The 22,103-nt window shown below is 34.8% G+C and overlaps 1 protein-coding gene across 6 annotated transcripts in view; it reads right to left on the bottom strand.

Moving 5' to 3' along the window:
• Positions 1-22,103, bottom strand: part of DMXL2 (Dmx like 2) — a 55,301-nt gene that overhangs the window by 3,208 nt on the left and 29,990 nt on the right. For 3 of the 6 annotated variants that reach the window (XM_075045247.1, XM_075045249.1, XM_075045251.1), the window contains 23 exons: positions 21,198-21,367; positions 19,763-19,860; positions 19,435-19,600; positions 18,228-18,492; positions 16,401-17,497; positions 15,106-15,297; positions 13,384-13,460; positions 12,596-12,726; positions 11,656-11,904; positions 9,876-10,057; positions 9,394-9,524; positions 8,384-8,469; positions 7,938-8,139; positions 6,761-6,878; positions 5,894-5,956; positions 5,412-5,498; positions 5,206-5,327; positions 4,314-4,452; positions 3,651-3,711; positions 3,437-3,564; positions 1,794-1,871; positions 1,110-1,201; positions 467-519 (listed from right to left, as the gene is read on the bottom strand). In XM_075045247.1, the coding sequence (XP_074901348.1) occupies positions 467-519; positions 1,110-1,201; positions 1,794-1,871; positions 3,437-3,564; positions 3,651-3,711; positions 4,314-4,452; positions 5,206-5,327; positions 5,412-5,498; positions 5,894-5,956; positions 6,761-6,878; positions 7,938-8,139; positions 8,384-8,469; positions 9,394-9,524; positions 9,876-10,057; positions 11,656-11,904; positions 12,596-12,726; positions 13,384-13,460; positions 15,106-15,297; positions 16,401-17,497; positions 18,228-18,492; positions 19,435-19,600; positions 19,763-19,860; positions 21,198-21,367 (3,987 nt within the window). Of the gene's footprint in view, positions 1-466; positions 520-1,109; positions 1,202-1,793; positions 1,872-3,436; positions 3,565-3,650; positions 3,712-4,313; positions 4,453-5,205; positions 5,328-5,411; positions 5,499-5,893; positions 5,957-6,760; positions 6,879-7,515; positions 7,775-7,937; positions 8,140-8,383; positions 8,470-9,393; positions 9,525-9,875; positions 10,058-11,655; positions 11,905-12,595; positions 12,727-13,383; positions 13,461-15,105; positions 15,298-16,400; positions 17,498-18,227; positions 18,493-19,434; positions 19,601-19,762; positions 19,861-21,197; positions 21,368-22,103 lie in introns of those variants that run through there. The other 3 variants (XM_075045250.1, XM_075045248.1, XM_075045252.1) reach the window with 3 other exon arrangements.

The following is a 22,103-nucleotide window of genomic DNA, read 5'->3' as shown; positions in this document are numbered from 1 at the left end:
ATCTTTTTAAGAATCAAGTCCAAGTGCTGAAAGACAAGGACAGTAGATGGAAGGAGTTGCTTCTACTATTACCGACAAGTATCTTTTCCTCTGTGCTTCAACAGAGTACTGGGTATATTAATTAATAAGTGCCAGTTTAAGTGAAAGCCTGCATACACATAAAAGTTCAATAATGCAGACTTAATTAGCTGTTAATTTTTTTTTTCAGGACTCTATTCATATATTTCAGACTTTACTAATACTGTCACAAAACCAGCTTTGTGTATGACCTTCTTTGTTCATACTTTTCTGTATAGAACAGATTAACATCATGCTAGAGACTATATAGTACTAATTCTGGTGCATGCATTAGTGTGCAACGCTTTAGACCAGCTCCCCAGTGCAAATTTTTCCCCTTGCCCCAAATGCATACACATGGTATATTTCCTTAGTCAATAGGAAGTCTAACTTTCACTGTAGTACTTACCATGTATAAGATTGTTACCAGATGAAACCAAGGTGTCCCAGAGGCACACGTTTCTGAGGGGGGGAAAAAAGTCGTTACAGCCTGTTGCCAAGTGATTCATGGGGTGACATGACTCAGAAAGCGTTTGCTTTTTATGTCAAAGGCTGGAAGGCAGAACTGAACAAGAAGCCTGTGACTCTCTGCAGTCATTGGACAGCATATGCAAAGAGTTAAGAGCTTTAATTCTTTCTATGCTCTTTTATGCTTCTTAGTGGAACTATACTTTCTACCTTTAAGATGTGTACTAATCCTAGGTTGTACCAAGAAATTATAGAAGTTATTCTTTTCAGAGCAAAAGAATTACCTTGCCTTTGCTGAACATATTTCTCACCCCAGCAACAGCATCATGGTAAACCAGTTGCATTTGGAATACACCTTCAAAAAACTGGTTAACTGTTGATCACTCCTCACAAAAAATAAATTTGGGAAACATGCGACTGAAGGAATGATGTTCAAAGAAATCATCTGGCAAGTTCAAGCTGTAATAAAGCTTACAACACTGAGCCTTAAAATGTCAGCCACACATTAATGCACAAGAGCTAGCAAGTTAATGGAGATGAATAGGTAGGTTTGGTGAAATTCCTCATTGTTTCTTTAAACACACCTGTTATCACTGGACTGTCCCGATGTAGCAACTAGACTTGAAGAGGTTATAAATGCAAAGTCACTTGTGGTTTTACTGTGGCACTGCCAACTCTATTAAAAACAAAACAAAAAAGATGCAATCTTACTAGTTGTAGTCTGCATCAAAAGTTACTATCAGTCTGATGTCACTGATAGCATAACAGAAGCAGTCTTTTAAACAAAGTTTAAAAACTGATGGGCAATGCAGTTTGAAACCTCAGAGAATGGAACAATGGATTAAAAATCCAGTATAAAATAAAAAGATGCTAAAAAAGTTAACTATAACAAATCCACAATATATCACAATAGCCTGAATTTCAAATTAAGCATGGTCTTCATGTACAGTTAAGAAGCAGTGAAAAGAATTGAAGAGTGTGTTTTTACTAAGTCTTGGTGTTGTAAAATCATTACTGTCAGCTCTGATTTCTAATTTAATCAAGGGTATTGCTGAAGTAGTATTTGTAATTACATTGCAGCTTATGGTTATGGACAATTAGTCTTCCAAAGACGTATCACTGAAACTCTACAGTTGTTTTGACAAAGTATGCCAATTAAAAAGCAGTAAAATCAAAAACATCTCAGTGAAACTCTTACACTCTTAGCCTGTCTTAAAGACTTAACTTTCCTCTGTAAAAAATAAAAATAAAAATTTCTGTTTACTTACCAGATAGGGCTTAGGATTTGAGGTGGTTTGGTTTACTTGCCAAATACTTAGAAACCCTTCACCATCAGCAACACCACACTGCAAGGAAGAAACTGCATTTATTAGCGTAATGTACTGGTTACTGGGTGCTCACTTCATGACAGTAAACAGCTGACTTCAGGAAAAATCCCACCTAACACACCAAACTGCTGCCTGCATATTAAATATCAACAATTGTCATGTACAAAAAAGTAGTTTAGAAGCCAAGTAAGTTCAGTGCTGAATGTTTAATGATTATTTAATGACTGATGGTCTCCTACATACCTAATGCTTTTCTAGAAATGGAGCCTTTTTAAGTGTGCAAGCTTATCTTTCAAATCCTAGTGTTAAATGCTAAAGCTTAGAGGTATCATTGCTCCATGACTCTACTTGAAAATGCTTAGTAAAGTACGATGCATGACAGTATGCCATAAATGCATGATAACAACAATTATGGAAGGACTGTACCATATCATGAATGGTAAAATGACTGAGTTATATTTGTTAATGAAAATGCATAACAATTAATGCTGTATATTCTATACATCATACTCTATAAGTATTTTACAAAATGTTTTTAGAAATATTTAGAATTATTTTTTATATTTTCTCCTTTTAGTTAGGTTTCATGAGTCCTGCCTGAGTGACCTCCATGTGAAGCAGTGGGGACAACTAGTACATCTTAATTTCTTACTTAAAATTGATTCTCATGTGATGTTAAGATTGCAACATCTCAAAACACAATCAAAACACTAATTTTTAAAAAAGGTTTAAATGATATTTTATGCTACCTGAAAATAGGTATGCTGGGAGATACTTTATATTTCCAGCTATTTCTAAATGTTGACCTTTGCGGTTTTATAGCTATCTTACAGTCATGCCCAAACTCCTTTAATTCATTTTGTATGGCTTTTAACTATAATAAAGTTAAATAGTTTGTCAGTAAAATGCAGACAAGACCTGCTAAAATAACAGAATGGGCAACATGAAAAACCTGAGGAGGGTGGGTATTCCTCCCAATTTCTTTCTTTGTCCACTCTGTTTTCTGCATCTCATATACCTCACAGAGTCGTTTCTGGCCAAAGTGTATAGCTCTTTTGTACTCTCCTGCTCTCCACTGTACTGCAGTATACTTGCGTTCTTCAACTAATAGGCTGTATTATATATATCTTGTAGGTAATGCATTCTGTCAAAACTTTATTTTGGCCAGAATGTGAAGTGTGAATGAAGTACTTCTTGTAAACTCCTGCCTAGATTGATACAAATTTGCTTCTATAAAATAAGTAGGCAAGCTCAGTATTTTTTTTTTTAAAAGGTCACCATATGAGAACACAGATTTCAGAACAGGGAAAACAAAAAGTCTGAAAATGTGGCAAATGGGATAGCAGTGTGAAGCTGACAGAAGGGAAAGGAGAGTAAGGGTCAGTGTTTATTACAAAGCTTCCTTATGCAGCCAAAATGAATGATATGATACTGCCTATACCATCATTCTAGGCCATCTTAAGAGTTTTGTGTGTCACCAGTTAAAACTGTTTTAGAGGTCACAGCACAAGCAAATGTTTCCTTATGAATAAAAAAAAAAAAAGGGGGAAAAAAAAAGGCAAAATTCTAAATGTTGTACCTACCTTATTGCCCTGGGAATTGAAATACATTCTTGTAACCCTGGCATTCCCAGCCTGCCGGAAGCATACCAACTGCTGTGGCCTTGTCCACTCAAACATTCGAACACTACCATCTTGTGCTCCTGTAAGATCTAAGATTAAAAGACAGATGCTCATTAATACTACAGTATTTCATAGAAAATTATCTACTCTGTACTAGTAAGTATGATTCACTTACAATACTGATGGACTGGATGTGAAGCCATTCTCTTGACGTTATTCAGATTTCTTTTAATAAGCTTCATATAAAACAAATAAAAATTAAAATAATTTTGAAAAAAAGACACAAACATACTCTTCAGTTTTGTTTATACTACTACCTAGTGAGTGTCCCCCAGATAAAAAAAGCTTGTTAAGCTAAAATTATTTGCATCTAATTATGTGTAGTTGCAGTATAGTAATTAAAGCCTGTTTATGACAGCTTTTTTAGACATGAAAGTTCAAACAGTATTAATGTTATCTTCTCTTATACAAAGAACTTAAACACATGCTGATGTGTATGCTTTTGATATTATTCCCAATGCAAGAATTTTAAGTTTGGGATTGCTCTGGTTTTGGTTGGCTTTTTATTTTTGTTTTGTTTTGTCTCCAGAAACTCCAGGTCCTACCTCAAAGTTCCCATAAACAGAAAAAACTGATTGTCCCATTATTTTCTATGGCACAATATACAAGAAAATGCTTAGTTTGGCCTTCTTTTTGGCTAGGTCTTGGTTATTGTAGGCCTTTTACAACACTGAATTAACAGTATGATGACTAATGCACACTAGGTCTCTCTACTGAATAACACAGTAAAAAAAAAAAGTAACAGTCTCCTTGAGCTGCATGCAACAAAAGTACTTACCACACCAGCTCCAGTGCTAGTTTGACCACTGCCTAACCATGGCATAGATGAAGATGGTTGTATCTGATTCACTCCAAAAGATGGTGCAGTTGACTGAGTTAGTGTTGTGGTAGAACCACGGAAGTCAATATCATCAGAACTGTAAAAGAATAGCAGTGTTCTGCTTTAAACAAATCTTTCTTTGCTACCAGTGCTGTTCATTTATCTTACTGTCAAGAGCCTAATGGCAGTGGATAGAGGAAGTGGTGATAATGAAACTATAAATTGATAATTCCTGCACTTATATTGTACAAATGCTTTCTATGTGCTCCAAAGCTATAGGTGTTTAACGTCAACAGATGATCCTAACTGTGGTTGATGTTGAGAATATAAACTCTCTTGAGAAGAATATTGTTGAAATATTCCTGACCCATGTGTCTATATTTATATCTATTCTGTACAATAGAGTGTGGTACAGATGAGCGCTTGCTGCAACTGATACATTTCACAGTTGCCAGCACAATAATGGAGGAGACAGTAATTCAGGCCATTGCATTATACAACAAGCATCAGCTACCACAACTAGACTCAATGCTGCAATGATGCAACTGCAGTGTTTTTAAGGCAATGCTTCCTTTATTAGCTTAGACACCGTGGGCTTTTGCTTCACTGTGCAGTGCAGACATGCCCAAAATACTCAAACCCCTCAAAACCCTAGTTTCTCCATGTGTAAAACAAAGGCAGTAGTAATAATTCTTTGCCTTCCCTCACTCCTTTGTAAAGCAATCTGAAACCTACTGAAGAAGAGTAATAAACTTTTTTTGTATGATTGACTTGTGCTTACACAGGTATTATATATGCAGCCTCACAGTAATCCAATACTCTCAATATAACAACAAAGAAACTATCCTACCTTTTAGACTCTCTGTCATATTCTTCCCCAATCCATATAAATGACTGAGCAGCCAGTAGAGCTGAAATATCAAGCTCTTGAACATCATGTGTAGATGCCAAAACAATTTCATTGCTGTTTGCCTATGCAACACAAATAGAAAATTTATACTAACTATAATTAAAAAAGATCTTTTTATTACACTTATTGTAGTATTTGAGGCTTACCTTATTAACTGCAAATGCCATTATCATATCTGATTCTTTGTGAATGATTTTTGCTTTTCCTCCAGGGTAGCCAAGATCTGCTTCAACCTACAAAACATTTATAAGAAATTTAAATTAGCATGAAAATCCACTTTGTAGTGGTACATTCAGACTGCAAAAATCTATACAAAATTCATGCAAGAAAAGTTCAGTGGCCTCAGCATTGTTTAGGAAGCTAGACTTTAGACTTCTCATACTCTTTGGTGTTCTAGAAGCCAAAAGTTATATTTGAGTGTAAGAAACACAAAGTTGTGTGTGTAACACTATTTACAAGGTGTTCACTCATCCCAATTATCAGGACATCCAAAGTTAATTCACTGATTAAAAGCCTGTCACACAGACTACACAGAACATATAGCTTCTGTTAGTCACATTAGAGAAAGGAAAGCCAGTTCCACAGAACTTTTAAGAATATGCTAGAGGTTTGGGAGAAGGGATACTACCTTGTTTTTGTGATCTTCTGCTACGCAGTTTTGTTTGACCTGCTCCACACGATCTTCTACAGACTACATAACATCACACAGTCACAAACACAAAACACATGCACAAACAAATATAAAAGAAGAATGAAACATTCCAAACTAGATTTTAAAGGCCACTCTGTCAGTAAATGATGACAAATGTATTTTCAACTTTTTATAAAAGGCACAGAAACTAAGACAGGAATCTAAACAAACTCACTTAAAATGTAATGCCTCCTAGATGAACACAAAATGTATGATATAGTAAATAAAAGGAGGAATAATACACACACAAACTCCATACTTACAGGAATTCTTAAAGATATTAAATAGTATACTTTTTTTTCCCCCATGGTACTTATGTGTTGGTTTAAATTTTCAGTTAGAACTCATTACAGTTGTAACTGGTACAATTTGTAAAGTCCCATATTATATATTGCTATATAATATTACTTTTATATGTATATATTACTCATGCATATATACATATACACAAAGTAATAGCTTATTTAAATTTGTTTTTCAATATGACACAAAAAAATTATGAAGACTCAAATTTATTTACTTATTACAGTTATTGCAAATGTTCTGTTTCTTTATTAAGACAGTATTCAAATACATAAAGGTAAGGTGAGTTATGTCTTGTCTAAAAATATTTGATTCAGTTGATATTTCAATAAACAACATGACAGTCATGTTGATTTAAAAAAAAACCACACTGTTAAATGAAAGAAAGGAAATTGAAATGCCAACAAAAATTGGAAAGAAAAATTAAAAGAAATATTGAAGAGACTGAGGAACAGTTATAACTGAGCTTTCTTTTAAAAAAAAGTTACATCCTTTGTTTACCTCACTTTGCTTTCTTTTCTTTGTGAATATATATCTTATGAAAGTCTCCTGAAGAAGTTCTTGCTTCACAAGAAAATGCCAGAGCCTTTTTGCTGGAAGAGCTGAATAATCCTTTGATCTGCATAAAACAGAAGAAGAAGGATGAAAAAAAAAGGAAAAAGCTTCCATGTAATTAAAGGCGGACAAAACAAAAAAAAAAAATCTAAAGAAAGACTCTGACTTCAGCTAAATTCCAATTTGAAGGAAAAAAACCAACCACCAAAGTTTAAGCTGTAATTTGTTCAAGGCAAATATCAAGATATACATTTTTCTTGCATTTTTTAAAAAAATCTAAGTTATGTTACTAACTTGCACATACTACAGTGTAATCTGCTAACTTGCATTTATGTCTATATTTACATTCTACTAAAACTGCTTTTATGTTGAAATTATGCTGGCCCTACAGAATTTCCTCACATGTTTCTTTCAGTATTCAAAAGAATTCACAAATGTTTAGCTCATATGAGCCAAATAAAATTCACTGCCTGAGATCTGAGGACAAATATTTCTAAAGAAGCAGTGCATGTTTGTAAGAATATTTTAATAAAATCCTATAGCAGCATCAAATTCAAAGTCATATATACTGAAGTAACCTAAAGTTGTATTTTAGTATATTGAGAAAAGCAAGCTATTTTTGAGTTGAAAACATGGTTCACTCTCTGCATTTTAAGATACCTGCAAGCATGACATTGGTCTAAACACAGGAGGATTGGCTTTACAAGGACTGTACTACAACTTTCTTTCTCTCCTCCTCCTGACATCTGCATGTATTATATAACTCTTCTCTTTTGTTGCTGAGGTAGGGTGGGAGACAGCTGCTACTAGAGGAACAGTAAAAGAGGTTGAATAGGGTCTTCCCAACAGCAGCTGTTGCCCTTGATTTGTAGTCCTTCAAGCTCCACTCTTCTTATTTTTCTTTCTTGCTGCAGTTGTGAAAGGTGCAGCAGAATAAGTAAAGGCTGCTGCAGGAAACAGCTGCATAAGAAGGAACAAAGGGACATGGGAAAGTGGTTTCTGTAAAGCATTGGCTAGAACTAAGATCTAGCCAAACTTCATTTGGCTGTTTAACTTTAGGTGGAATACTCTTTAGTATTTCTATGATCAAAGAACGTGGTCTTGCTAGGAAAAAAATACTTACTTGAATGGTGTGTTTTCAGGTTCAATCATTGCTTTATTGCGGAGAATAGCTGGTCCTGCACCTACGCCAAGGTCACTAGGATAAGTATTGATGTAGTTTGGTGGTGGGCCTTCAAACTGGTCCATTCTATCTTGAAGAATCTGTTCCCAGTGTTCCAAATTTTTTATTACAGCAATGCCCAATGGTGATGTTACAGGCAGATCTAAACAGATATATTAATAAAGTAAGGCTTAGAGAAAAAAAAAAAATCATTTAAGTTAGTGTGTATAAAACCCCAGAATAATACAAACATCCAAAAAAAAAATCTTGAAAGGAAGTGTACGTGTTGGTAATCGTAAAAAGTAATTTATTAAATTATTTAAATTTAAAAATGAAAATTAAAAAGCAAAGTCTGACAGAAAGCCACTTACACAGAAAACTGAAATGTAAAGCAGAATTTAACATACCAGTGAATTCCAGACCAGCAATGGGAAAGAAGTTCTTAACATTGTGCAGAACTAATTTTACCATTGTCAGATGCAGAAGAGCCCAGCTGTATAAAAAGTATAGATTTAGTTGTGTTAAAACAACATTAACACAGTTATCTGCAGAATATTTTTTGCCTTCTACCAAATACACAGATTAGAGAAACAGTGTAGATGGTTCACTGAGGTTTACCAGACACATAGAGAAAGCTACTTATATATCTACTATGCAACATAAGGGTGCCTCTAAGGGCATCTCACTGTAACAGATAGTATCCCCTTCTCTCTTTTACAAATCCCAGATTATTGTACTCTTCCCCCAGATAAAAAAGTATGCACACATGAGCCTTTGCAAGACTGAGAATTAAGTACAAGCCCCCTGAAACATCTCCTGAAATTTTCCATGAAATCACAACGAATACAGACAAGACACTACTTGAGTTTGGCATTCATGGCAGAAGCTTTCACAGTGAAAGAGTCTCACAGATATTAAAGATACAAATCCTACACAGTATAGCTGTAAGGACTAATGAGACACTCGAACACATAAAAGAGCCATCATTTTTCTCCATTATTATAATGCTGAGATCATCCACTTTATTTTGTCTTTTAACATTTTCTCTTTTAAGTGTTCTATTTAATCTGCCTCTCATTCAAAAACTAGACATTATACTTTAAGCAGTAGCCTAAAATATCATTCTAGAGCTGGCATTGTGGTACCTCATGTTCTTTGTGTCTTAAAAATGAAGATAAGGGGTTTTTTATTTGTATTTTCCCCTCCCCAAAAACACAAACCACACAGCTTTGACTTCCTAATCCTGTTTTTTTGGCAAGTAAATGGGAAACTGTTACCGTGATGAGAATTTGTCACTTCTGTAATCCCATTGCCACAGATAAGTCTGGATGGTGCAGAGGACCTGTATTTTCTTAATTTGGAAGCAAAGGTAAGCACACAACGTAATTACTCTAAAATAGTGGCAATTTCTGCTAACCTGTAAGAATTGGCATCTTTGTGTTCCTGGATCTGTACATCAGAGAGGAAAGCATCATCCTCTTCCTCATCACTGTGAATGCTTTCATCAGAATCATATATAACACCGCTGTCTGATAAAGGAAGAAATGGCTGCAATGCAAAATAACAGTCTGCTATAAATGAATTTTCTGATCTCTTAATAGTCAGCTCTTACTTTAGTTATTGCTGTCATAGAGTTTAAATGACAAGTTAACCTATAAATAAGTTTCTCTAAAACATAAACAAGTAGCAAGGGGATAAGCGTTAATCCCTATTATTGACAAGAGACATTTTCAAAGTTAAGTAATAGACTTGTAGACTCTTCATCTTTTATTATGAGGATATATTCTGCAGCTTACTATGAAAAGCACTCAAAATTTTTCACATTATTTTTGTCCTTTAAAACTTAACAAAGAAAGATGCTTTTATGAACTGTAACTTCTATTTTCCATTTTAAATTACCTTTGCCATAAAGTAGTCCCACATGCTGAGTTCTGGAGGGATAAACTTTTCTTTGTAAGAGGGTCTTTCTGCAGGTACAGGTGGTGGTACAGTGCTATCTTTTACTGGTCTTCCTGGCACTAGCATTCTCATATTAAACCGACGGCGATGTTTATCCATTTCTTCTGATGGAAGAGGTGGTGCTAAATTCAGGTAATTTGAAAAGCTGATGTTAATACTGCAACTTCAGAAATGGCTATATGTTATAACTGAAGCAACTACCCATTGTTATTGGTACTAATTTCTACTAATTCAGAAATCAAAGCCAGCCTAAATAAAGTAAGTGTAATCATACAAAAAGTTCACCTATGATTAATTCAATAACTGTATTTATCCGTTGGAAATATCATGAGAAATACATTTTATTATCTGGATTTTAAGTTCTCAGGAGATGCAGCTTTTAAATAAAAAGCTTTTAGCTGAAAGATTTCTCAAAAAAGAAATTAAAAAATTTTGTTGCAAAATAAAATATATAAAATTTCACTAAACTGTAAACTGCACAAGAAACAGTAGTTATTAAAAATATAAGCCAAAGAACTCTTAAGATAGTGAAGAAAATTTGAATAGACAGACTTTTGACAACTGAAGTCTGTTTTGACGTGTTATGATTTAAAATGTCTTAATAGTTACCAAAATATTAATGTGGAATTTGTTTTTCAAAGTGTTATTGGCTAGGCAACATTGAAGATCACACTTAATTTATTACAAAGGAGCTAGATATTTAAAACCTTTTTTTTTTTTAAAAAAAAGCGCCATTACTAAGATTCATCTACACTGCAAGTTTTTACAAACCTTCATTACCATCCTCTGAAACATCAGGAACTGTAGCAGCTTGTAGGTTAAAGGAAAACAGAATACATCTCAAATGAAGACATGACTTTATATAAGTTATTTGTGTTAACATCTTGTGAAAATAACTGCCCTAAGTGTGTTTAAGTTATTCCATGAATGACAAATACCTGTTGTGCATACTTATAATAGTGCATTGCCTTATTACTGTTTTATTTTATATTTGAGATATGGAACATCTATTTTTTGCGTGAGTTTCAAGCCTATTGTTGTTTTTAAAGTCTGTGTGACATGATTTTCAGTATTTTTGCAAGCATGAAGTCTATGACAAGTGGTTGTACTCGTCTCTGTTTCCAGAGCCTAAATTCAATCTCCAATTTTGCTTTTCCTCATTAAGACATGCTCATCTGCCTTTGCAAAATTCCTGGTTTTAGCTGGACCTGCCATACGCATGAACCATTCCTCTGACAGATGAAGTTGATATTTCTTCCCTGTGGTCTTCTGCAAGGTGAAATAATTTCTTACATAATTTCTTACAATAGAAACTGGTTTCAGAAATACCATTTCCAAGTTACAGCAGTTGTTAAACAGTAACACTCACCTCTCATGTACAGAAAACCATAGGTGTTAACACTGATTTATACCATCTGTTTTTTCACTAAAAAATAACGACTGAAAGTCCTGAAAAGTGTTATAAGTAGCTAATAATAATAGCAATATAACAACTGTACAGTTTTTATGGCAAATTCAAAGTGTGCTGGGTGCTGTTAGAAAGGACTACTGAAAGACTAATATTTTTTCTGCTTTTTAATTAAAATAACAGTTTTGCTTGCCACTAGATACTTAAATTCTCCTTGCTTGGTTTTTGTCTTTAAAAGGAAGCAAATCTCTCCTAGGTTACTAAAAGGTATAAAATGCAAATTATTAGTATGACCTTTACAGAACAAAGTACCTGGAATATTTTCTGACTGCCTTCGAGGTTTTACGAGAAGTTTCACTCCTCCACCAAAAACAGCAGCCCACATTCGACTGTTCAAAGGATGGGCTGCTAGTCGAAATAATTCATTACATGAGTTGGTTGCAAGGGCATGTATAAGGAGACTCAGGTAGACAGCTACAACAGCTTCACAAAGTAGGATGTTTAGCTTTGGTTGATCTTCATCCTGAGCTGAACTTAAGAGATTTATAAGTGAACTCACACCTGCAAAGAGAAAAGAGGAAAAGTTCTACGTTAAGTGAGTAGGAGTACAAATGGAAAAAAGGGAAATGTTTCACCTCTACCTTATATGTTAAACATATACTAATAGCCACGTGATACTTTTATTCAGATGAAACATACTATTAATATTTTTCTTAAAATCATAAAGATCAAAATTTAAAAAAGCCTTCTTGGGTCTGGGACGACTTTGTTGTACTTCTCTGCAAATACTACGGGCACTTCAGCTTGCCTATGAAATTCCTGCACTGTTTCCACAGTTGACCTCAAAATACTAAATTTATACTCATACATTGGGAGTAGCTGTTTTGATAGCTATAGCAAGTAAAGTATAGATGTAAGACAGTACTGTAGAAACAGCTAACAGAAATAGCTCTGATAGGGGGTGAGGCAGACTGGAAGAAAACATTTTAGGATAAGAAATTATCAGCTTGAGTTTATCCTAAACATCGGGGGCTCTTCTTCAAGCAAGATGTTTGCCACATAGAAAGTTTATTTTTATTTGTTTTGATAAGTGAAAAAGTTAAAGGCTGTTATTAATTTGAGAACTAAATCAGAAACACTTATCCATCATTGATCATCTGTCATTTCATCCATCATATTAGAGGACAGTGAAATAATTTTGAAATGTGGAGCTGGTCCAGTGGTGCTAAAAGTAACCTTATTCTTGTCTCACCAGGCCACTGAGCAGGAGATGAGTTTGGAGTTGCATGCTCTTCAATACTTTCTGTCCTCAGTCTGCGTCGATCACTCAAAAGCAGTCCTTGATAAACCATCCCTGTAAACTGATTCGCTTCTGTTTGACTGCTAAATACAAATTAATTTTTTTTAATGAGAAAGGATTTTATAATATTTTTGTAATAAAGTATAGTATATATACACGCTTCTCATTTTAATCAGAAAATGCAACATTTAAAATTCTATAGGACTAAGTCAAGAATTTTATAATTTCATGGTACACAAAATACATTTTTTATTAAAACTTGAAATGTTTCCCTGTGGCATTATCAATTTTAATATGTTATATGCATAGCTCCAGATATGAAAAAAACTTTTTCAAAAGTTTTAATAATATATTTGTTGTGAAGAATTTTTAAGAATGTTTTTACAGCATTCTCTTCCAGTTTGGAATATAAACTGCCTGAAACCTGACTTCAGTTAGGCTCAAATGTTTCCCCTGCACCCCTATTCAGCAATGAATGAAATATTTTTCACAAGCATCGCAAGTGAGAGTGACACCAGATCTTCCTATTATTTATTGGAAAAAATCTGAATGATTGGTGATATTTTATCTGGGTAAAACTGATCTGGCATATCAAAGCTAGCAATGTGTATACTGTTTAAGTATCTATACCCATACATGGATATTTAATCCCTTTTTTAGACACATGCATGAAGAATTTCCATTTTGGATACGCAAAGTATACTCCAAATGTAGGACTGTAAAAACACTTCCATTTTTACCTGTAGCTGTGGCTGTCACATAGTGCTTGATAAATGGATGCAGAAAGCGAAGCTGCTAAAGAATGAAGTGTGTACACCTAAAATAAAAACAGCCAATAAATTACACATAAGTTACATATAAAAGGTGAGTAAACTACAATTCTTTCTAAACAGCATTAGAAACTTGTTATGCAGGAATGTCCTAGTTTTAACACAAGTGCAGGAAATAGTAACTGCATGTTACTTTAAGTTTACAATACAGTACTTTGAAAATTATAACTGCTTGTTCAAGATCATTTGATTGCAGTCAAAACCTTCTAATATTATGTCAAGATAATTAACTTTATTCTAATATAGAACTGCCACAATGAATGAGTATACTGAAGGAATGATTAAGTATGTCCTCTTATGATAATGAATTTGATACAATGGTTCCTGGAAGCTGTATTATATAACATTTCAGTTCAATGTAGTAGTAGTTGCTCAATATGCATAAAATACAAAAGTTTGTGTAATCATTGTATGATTGTTTTATCTATAATCTCTTTTTTACCTCAGTTATGTGCTTATACATTTCCAGAAGTCTCCAGGAGTAACAAGAATAATACTCCGTTATTGCCTCACAATGCAACAGAAACATTCCAGTTCTTAAACAGAAGAAATGCAAGGATTTCTTGGAAAGTCCGATGAAATCCACAGTGTGAAGAAAATGGTACTGTCAAACTGTTAAAAATGTAAACTTTTTTAAACCCACCCTGTGTTCATGTCCATCTTTTCCTACTATCTTTCCATTTAATCAAATGCTAAACCTTAGCTTCAAGCTATGAATTTTCTAAGTAGTTGTTTTGCAGTTAGGAGATGTCAGCTCTTCTTTCTGAATTCTCTTTCAAAAGAAAATGCATGTGATGTGAAGTATGAGTTTTTAGAGTAAGAAAGATGCTTGCTATAGCATAATGCAGGATGGAAAAGGAGTCAACTGCTATAACAGAGAAAATGAGATGTAAATGAGCTTGGGTTACAATTTTAGAAATTTAACTGCCTTGCAGTGGGACAACCCATTTAGTTTCCTAATTTTTCCCCAATTTAATTAGTTAATAGAAATTCAAATTAATTTAATGAATAGGAATACTGATCTAAATGTACAAAATAATGATTTATCTTCTTAGTAATTAACTGTGTCATAGTCTCAGGCTCTTTGGCTTCCCCCCCACCTCCCCCACCCCTATTTACTGAATCTGAACAGAAGTTATTCAGTCCTGAATATGGAGTCAGATAAAGTAATTCACCACAATTCCTTAAAAACCAGTACACTTGAGGAAATTCACACTTGAGTAAGGTTTACAATATCTATCTTAATAGAAGGTTATATGGTAACTTACAGTCTCCCATCTCTACTTTCATTAATCTCCCTACAGTATTTGACTAGAATGATAATAATTAGTTAACTTACATGATCATGTTGTTTTAAGAGCCAAGAATTCAGTGTTTTAGCAAACATTCACATTTGGAATAGTTCCCTGAGAATGACCAGAATTTGGATGAAAGGGAACTAAGCAGATTCAAAAAGATGTCAGAAAGCAAGTGGTTAACTAGCATTTTCAGTCACTAGACTTAAGGCAGAAGGTCAGTATTGTGAAAGGGTAAGTGTTGAAAAGTTAACTCAAACACCACATTTTATTTTTCTCATGCTCACTCCCCATTTTATAAAAAATGATTTAGCATTTCCTGAAGGCTTTTCATTACCTTGACATCTTCAATATTAGGATGTGGTGGCGATTTCATCTGCACAATAGTGTAAAGAATATCATGGATGTGGTTGTTTAAATACAGCACAGGATTAGCTATCACAGTTTTTGTGGATGCTATGCTTGCAGAAAGCAACGGTAGCGTTGTGGGTAACGGAAGTGGAGACTGAAGTTGTTTTACAGTAGTTTCCTGTTTAGAAGAAAAGATTGTATTTAAACTTATTGCTTTCAGAAAAAAGTTTAAAAAATTTACAATTTTACATCTTAAATGTTTTTCCAGGGTTATTTATCCTCCTCCACTGCTGTCTACACAGTACAGGTAAGATTTTATTGTGACTGATGTCAAAAGTAAGTTCTTTACTATAATAATATGGATCAGACCTGATAGCCAAGTTTCCTGGAACTCTTTTCAGTTTAGTGCAGGGAGAGCTTTTTTATGTAGTTCATTAGGAAGTGTTGGGATTGTCTATTAAGAAACACTAACTAAAAATGCACTTGCAGTAGCATAAGTTGACATAATACTCACTGGTCTGAGTTTTATAACAGAAGTCAAATTTGCACTAATCTGAGTTCCTCAAGTGGAAACAAACATTTTTTTTTTATTATTTTTAAAAGATTGTGCTAAGCCTAGTACCACCAAAACAGTTATCTACTGCTCCTATTTGAAATGTGAAAAATTGAGGACTAGAGCAAGTTAAATGACTTGCCCAGTATCAGATTATCTGCTGTAGCTCAGGTTAGTCATTTACATTTGCTGGAAAATACTTCTTTTTGTATGAAATAAATGTAGAAGATGTCATAATATAGTAAAAGGGAGCACTACCCTGTCTGACTTGGTATTACTTGTTGAGCCTTGCAGCTAAGACCGCATTCCTTGTAGCTCCCTTGCATGATTTGCAGAGGTGCAGGGAATGAGATTTTGTCATATTTCAGCAACTGTGAATTTAATTTATTACATAGGTAGCCAGAATATTGTGATCAAAATTTTAATTTTATTAAAACACACATATAATGCTGCAGCTATAGTATAAACAGCAACATTTATATTCCATAATTATAGGTAGCTTAATCCTCAATGTCATATACAGATTCTTAAGAACCAAATAATCAAGATGTGGAAAAGCAGCATGCTTAAATACCAAGTTCTTTCTCCAAGAACATTAAAATGATCTTGGCCATAAGACTTGCAGAACATAAGAAGTATCCATCTAGGCACAAACTTAAGCATTTGACAAAAGTGACAGTCCAGAACTGTTCACACTTGTGAATAGAAATTACTTGAATTTGTTTTACCTGCTGTGACTCTTGCAGCAAGAACTTCAGCTCCATTCTTACAGATGCTAAACCACCACCTTGTGCCCCATGAAGACTACAATAACTTAGAAAAACTCTTAGAAGAGCTTGGTTCTTCTGCAGCCACCACTTTCGTCTTTCAGCATGTTCTCGTTTTGCTTGTAACCTACGTCTTTCTATCTGGTGCCGTTCATACGAACCAATGTCTGGCTTATCCATAATATCGTCGTGATCAAGTAGATCCCCATTTACTTTGGTATACGTTTTACAATAGTCTTTGGCCCCTGTGTCATGGTTGCATATTTCATGCATAGCTGCAATCTCTTTTTCAAGCCAGTTGTACAGCTGAAATCTGAGTTTTCCTCCATCTACTTCATAACCTGTAGCCAAAGTCCTCAGTTCAGTCATAAGGATCTTCAAACAGGCTCTGAACTTCAATTGTTCAGCAATAACATCAACCTCAGTGTCTCCTGCATCAGAAATCTCCCCATGTGGTGTTTGTGGGATGTTGGTGTCTGAGTTTCTCTCAACTTCTCCATTCTTAGAATCAGATTTTGAATTTTTCATCATTATACCAACATCCTTGTCCTCTTCGTCTGACCCATCTTTGTCTTCACCCCAATCAAGAGTAAGGGGCTCATCATCAAATTTTACTGCTGGTTGACTCCAGTCAAATTGTGCTGAAGATTCAACAGTGTTCTCCAAAGCAAAGGAAGTTGAAACTGGCTTTGACCAGTCTATATCACCACTTCCAGCACCATCCCTTACAGCTTTGGAATCTGAAACACCAGCCTGTATTGGAGGACTAGATGGATCTTTCTCTGCAGCTACAGTAGACTTTTTTCTTACTTTTGGAATTTTGGAAAGGACTTCAAGAGCTAGTACAGGGCAGCCCACTTTAAAATGAGCATTTGCAGTAGTGAAGAATAATTTCCTTTCTATAAGATTAATTTTATCAACAAAGCTTTTCTCAGTTTTTAGACCTAAGGTAGCCAAAGTCCCTTCTGGTGAGCTGAAGTATCTTCGGATGAGCAAAGGGTGGGTCCGAAGATAATTGTAAAAACTGAATACCACAGGATTGCATGACTTGACAATAACTAAGGAATTAAACAGATATGACATCTATTGAAAATAGCTTTAAAATGGTATTATTCTGTTTTGCAGTATTTCCTGCATTACAGAGATTTGGCAAAACACAATAACAAAGACAGTTTTGGGTCTAGCTGCCAAAACAAAATTAAAGAATTACTTATTCCCCCCCAAAAGATTAAAGGTATGAGCTGGATGAGTAGAAAGATACTGAATTCTGTCATTTGCCTCACTGTTATACTCCACTCAGCTAAGCCTAAAAAAAGCTGAGGTAATCAGCCAGGTAGAGATTTCCCCAAGGGAGGGAATATGCCACAAGAAACCTATGTAGCCACCTATCACTTAACATTAGTCTCAGAAGAGACAGGATAGGAAATCCGGCTACAGAATACTGCTAATTCCTAGAAGCAAGAATGAGAATTTAAGTCCACTGGAATAAAGACTAGCCAGCATTCAGTAGAGAGGTAGTGTAGGGAAGTACCCAACAAAGGTGGCCCTCCTGAGCTTATTTGACAGCAGAACTAAGTTCGGTATTGGGGGTTGGAGACAAGTCCTTAGAATAAATTGGAAATTTTTTTAATTTTTTTTTTTAAGGAGTAGAAATTGAGTGGGCCAGTACAGAAGCCATTTAATGATTTCAGCATAATGGCAGGGACTGCATACATACACAGAAACTATTTCTCCTTCTCTACTTTGCCTTAATAAGTTTGTCCCATCAGGCTAACGTTTTTCCCTTACCTGGGTTTTCATCATCATCTTTAGGTGTTTGTTCCAATAACGTGCCCAGTGCTCTAGTGTAATCTTTCATTATCCAGTATGCAATGCTTCTCAGAAATGGATCAGGATGCAATTTAGTACAGCTGAACGCAGTTCCATCCTTATGGCAACCCAGAATCTTTTCATAAAGAATGGAGGTGTATGTGACAGAGGTTTCAAACTCTGATTCATATAAACGAGCAATAACCATAGCCAACTGGATGTCTTCCATTTTCTCAAGGCACACCTATGATAAGAAGTAGGGAAAAGATTGCTTTATGAGGGAAAAGTAGTTCTTTAAATAACAGTGAAGGGTATAGCAATATATGTTTACAGAACAGATAATTTTTTCTCATCATATCTGTTCTTTGGGTCAAAAATGTGGTAAGTGATATATATCTAAGTAACATATTTTCTTCCATGTTTGGAAAGAAGTGTACTTCTATTTCAGGAACTATCACATGCATAGCAGTACATCAGCATGTCAAAAATCAATATGGCAGAAGATATTTATTTTTATTCTACCTACTAGAATAAACATAACTTCCAACTTTAATGTTAATAGTAAGATATTCTTCACACTGTCTCATCTGCAGAATTAACCTCTGAGGAAAATTCTTTACATTCTCAGGTGAAGACAAACATACTGCATGTAAATAGGCAGGATAACTAAAGGTTCTCTAATTCCCATTCTCTTCTGAGAGGTACCGCTTAGGTTATGATCCTGCTTACAGCTCTCGCCTCCCTTGTGGCAGGCAACTTCACAACTCCACTAAAAAGGGAACCTAGGGCTGCTTCAGAAGAGAACTCTGACTACTTTTTTTACTTAAAGTTGTAACAATAGGTCATGCAGAATAGCTGGAGGCTGAGCAGAGTGCTACAGCTTAACTGTGCTGATCAAACAGAAAGTTTTGCCAGAAGGGTCATGACTGGTATTCCCAAGAGTGCTTCCACTGAGGACTGATGTATCTGAACAATTATTCTGGCCTTCAGATCAGCTTCCAAGCTGCTTTTCACAGTAGTGCGGAGGTAAATGGTATGTCTGCAGGGCACAAGGGGGTCATGTGTGGACATACCATACCATTTGTGCTGTCACAATTTGTGAAAACTTCAGCAGAGAATAGCTTGTAAGGATGCAGTTACATAGGTCAAATTAGAAATTGAATCTTAATTTCTCAAAAGTAGATACCTCTATAGCATCTTTCAGTGAACCTGCTAGCAAGAAAAATGCAGCTGATTGTTCAAAGCGTTGTTTTCCCAACAAAGCAAAAGCATTTTTTAAAGCAGCTTTGCGCCATCTATCTTCACTGAAGTTGTGGCTGAAAAAGGCAGTCATCTTTTCATCATGCTGGGACCTGCATAAAGAAATACAATGTGTACAACTACTTATTAGATAACCTTAGCATACAATCACTCAAACAACATCACTTTAAATTAAACTCTAATCTTGAATAAATTCTGCTTTGCATTGCTGGTTCAATTAAGATTTAATCAAACTTACAGTTAGCAGAACTTACCTAAACAGACCCCACACCACTGCCTTTTTCTTCATAGCAAGGTAAAAGAGTGCAGCATCTAAGGCATCATTGTTCCTCTGGAATGAAGCTTTTGCAACCTGTAGTAAACAAAACCTACTATTATTACTGAAAATATAAAGGCTGCTTTTAGCTAAATAACATATGTTCTCTGTTAGGGAGGATAATCTAGGTGACTGTATTATTTCTACAAAGCAACAATAATTTCTGTCAGAATGTTTTATTCATATGTGACAGCTCTCATTACACTGTAAATGTTCTTAAGAGTCAGAAAAACAGCAGCACTGCAAATAGTAACCCCTCTCAACCACAGTGGGACATTAAAAACGTGCAAATAAAAATTCTTCTCTTTAAAAATGTTACAGTAACTCATGCTATTAGGTGAAATTCCACTTGCAATCCATTATTTCCATATACTTAAGCCAATACAAGTATTTTTTTAATGAACACTGGTTTTTATATAGGACTTAGAGATGTAATTGTATTTGATTTGGAGTACTAGGATAATTAAGTTTTGCTCCTGGGTTCTTTTCAGTATCCTGTAAATTTTTAAAAAGTATTTTTACAACAGATGACTTGGAAATTCAGTAAACTAGTAAGTATTTCTGTGCCACAGACCATTTCAGAGATTGCATTATTTGTTGTAATACAAAGCTAAAGCTAGTAATTATTCAAATACATCAAACTTCAAGTTACAAGAAAGCTGAAATTCTTATTAAAGCAAGGATTTAAATCTCATTGGTAGCTATGAGAAAGAGTTTTATATATTATCCAAAACGACATTGCATTTTATCCATTATTCTCCCATAAGAATACTCTGCCTGAAAATGAGATTTGGTGTTATTTTGGTTTTACATAATATAGGTGCATATTTCTGTGAAACAGTGATTTTGTGACTCTTCAGAAGAGTAAAACCTGCATTTATTTGCAGTTTGGCTCTATGTTCTATAGTACTCCATTATAAAAAATAGAAAATTTGCAAAAAGACCCTTTATATACTTTTTATTGACTAATATTTTTAGATATATTTATTTCTTAAATAAAACCCACTACTGAATTCAAAGCATAATTCCCTGTTTAATATACAGATATATATTGTCTCATCTATCTGAACACAAGGTTATTCTCAAAATAGAGTACTTAATATCACCTTTAACATACTGTAAAATATGGGGGGGGGAGAAATTAGGTGCTTCAGAAATGGCTTTTCCCTAGATCAGTTGTATCATATCTTACTATTGAATAATGAAATTTGTAAGCCAGGACTACCATCATCAGTTGGCATAGAAAAAACTAGTAACACAGTCTCCTGGCTGGGCTGGAGTACAAAGGAATCTGCTATATACAAGTCACTGTGCATATCTGTTGAGGCATACCTAACAGCATGTAACTATAATTTGTAAGCAATAAGAAGTACCTTCTCAATGCACCTTCGGAGTGTGTTGATATTCCTGACCCACCAACCAATACCCATAGCTCTTAATTCAGACCACTGTGGGTCTCCCTTCTGGATAGCAGGAATCATATTGATCAGCTCCTCCTCAGCCTCAGAATGAAAAGCCCATGCAAAATGGCAAGTAGATAGGCCTAAACAATAACATAATAAAATTCAGAAGATTAAGACTTGTTAATAAGCAAATGGAATATGTCAGAGATGCAAAGTGGGATCACCAACCCAAGAGTTAGGTAGATCTGAGAGAGACTGGTTTCCCTCAACAGGAAGTAGAGCTGCTAAAGGAACAGCTGAAATATCTTTTTGCTCACTAGGGATGTCCTCTCCTCAGTGCTTCTTCCATCATTTTCCAGAACCGCATTCGTATTTGTACTAGAGTTATATGGCGAAAGACTGAAGGAAAAATATTCTGTTATCACAAAGGCAGACCCATTCTGGGCCAGAAACCTTTCTCTCTGCTGTTTAGGTGGTGCCTGCTTTTCTTTCCTGTATTTCACAACCTGCTGTCATGAAAACAGTAAAATAATCTTTAAGGTAAGATAAAGACATGCTTATGTAAAGCAATATCTTCATTCCTCCAGCAGAAACAATGAAATATATATAAAATCTGTATGTCATCTGGTTGAGGAACTTATTCATTCCTCAAACTGAATGAGGCAGAATCTTTCTTCTGTTCTACACCTATACTTTTTTTGCTATTCAGTGCATGTAGGGAAGCCTATACTAAGCCTTTGCAAGGTAAGGGTGTTAGTGGAATAGATATAATCTAAAATTAATATGCAGATAATAGAAATATCATAATATTATAGATCAAAAGTAACCAGATCCTGTCAACTCAAGTGGATCAAATGAAAGCAATACTTTGCCCTA

The sequence above is a fragment of the Buteo buteo genome, chromosome 13 (assembly GCF_964188355.1).
Source record: "Buteo buteo chromosome 13, bButBut1.hap1.1, whole genome shotgun sequence".
NCBI classification, from domain to species: Eukaryota; Metazoa; Chordata; class Aves; order Accipitriformes; family Accipitridae; genus Buteo; species Buteo buteo.
The sequence above is the reverse complement of the archived record's forward strand: the minus strand, read 5'-3'. Positions and strand labels throughout refer to the sequence as shown.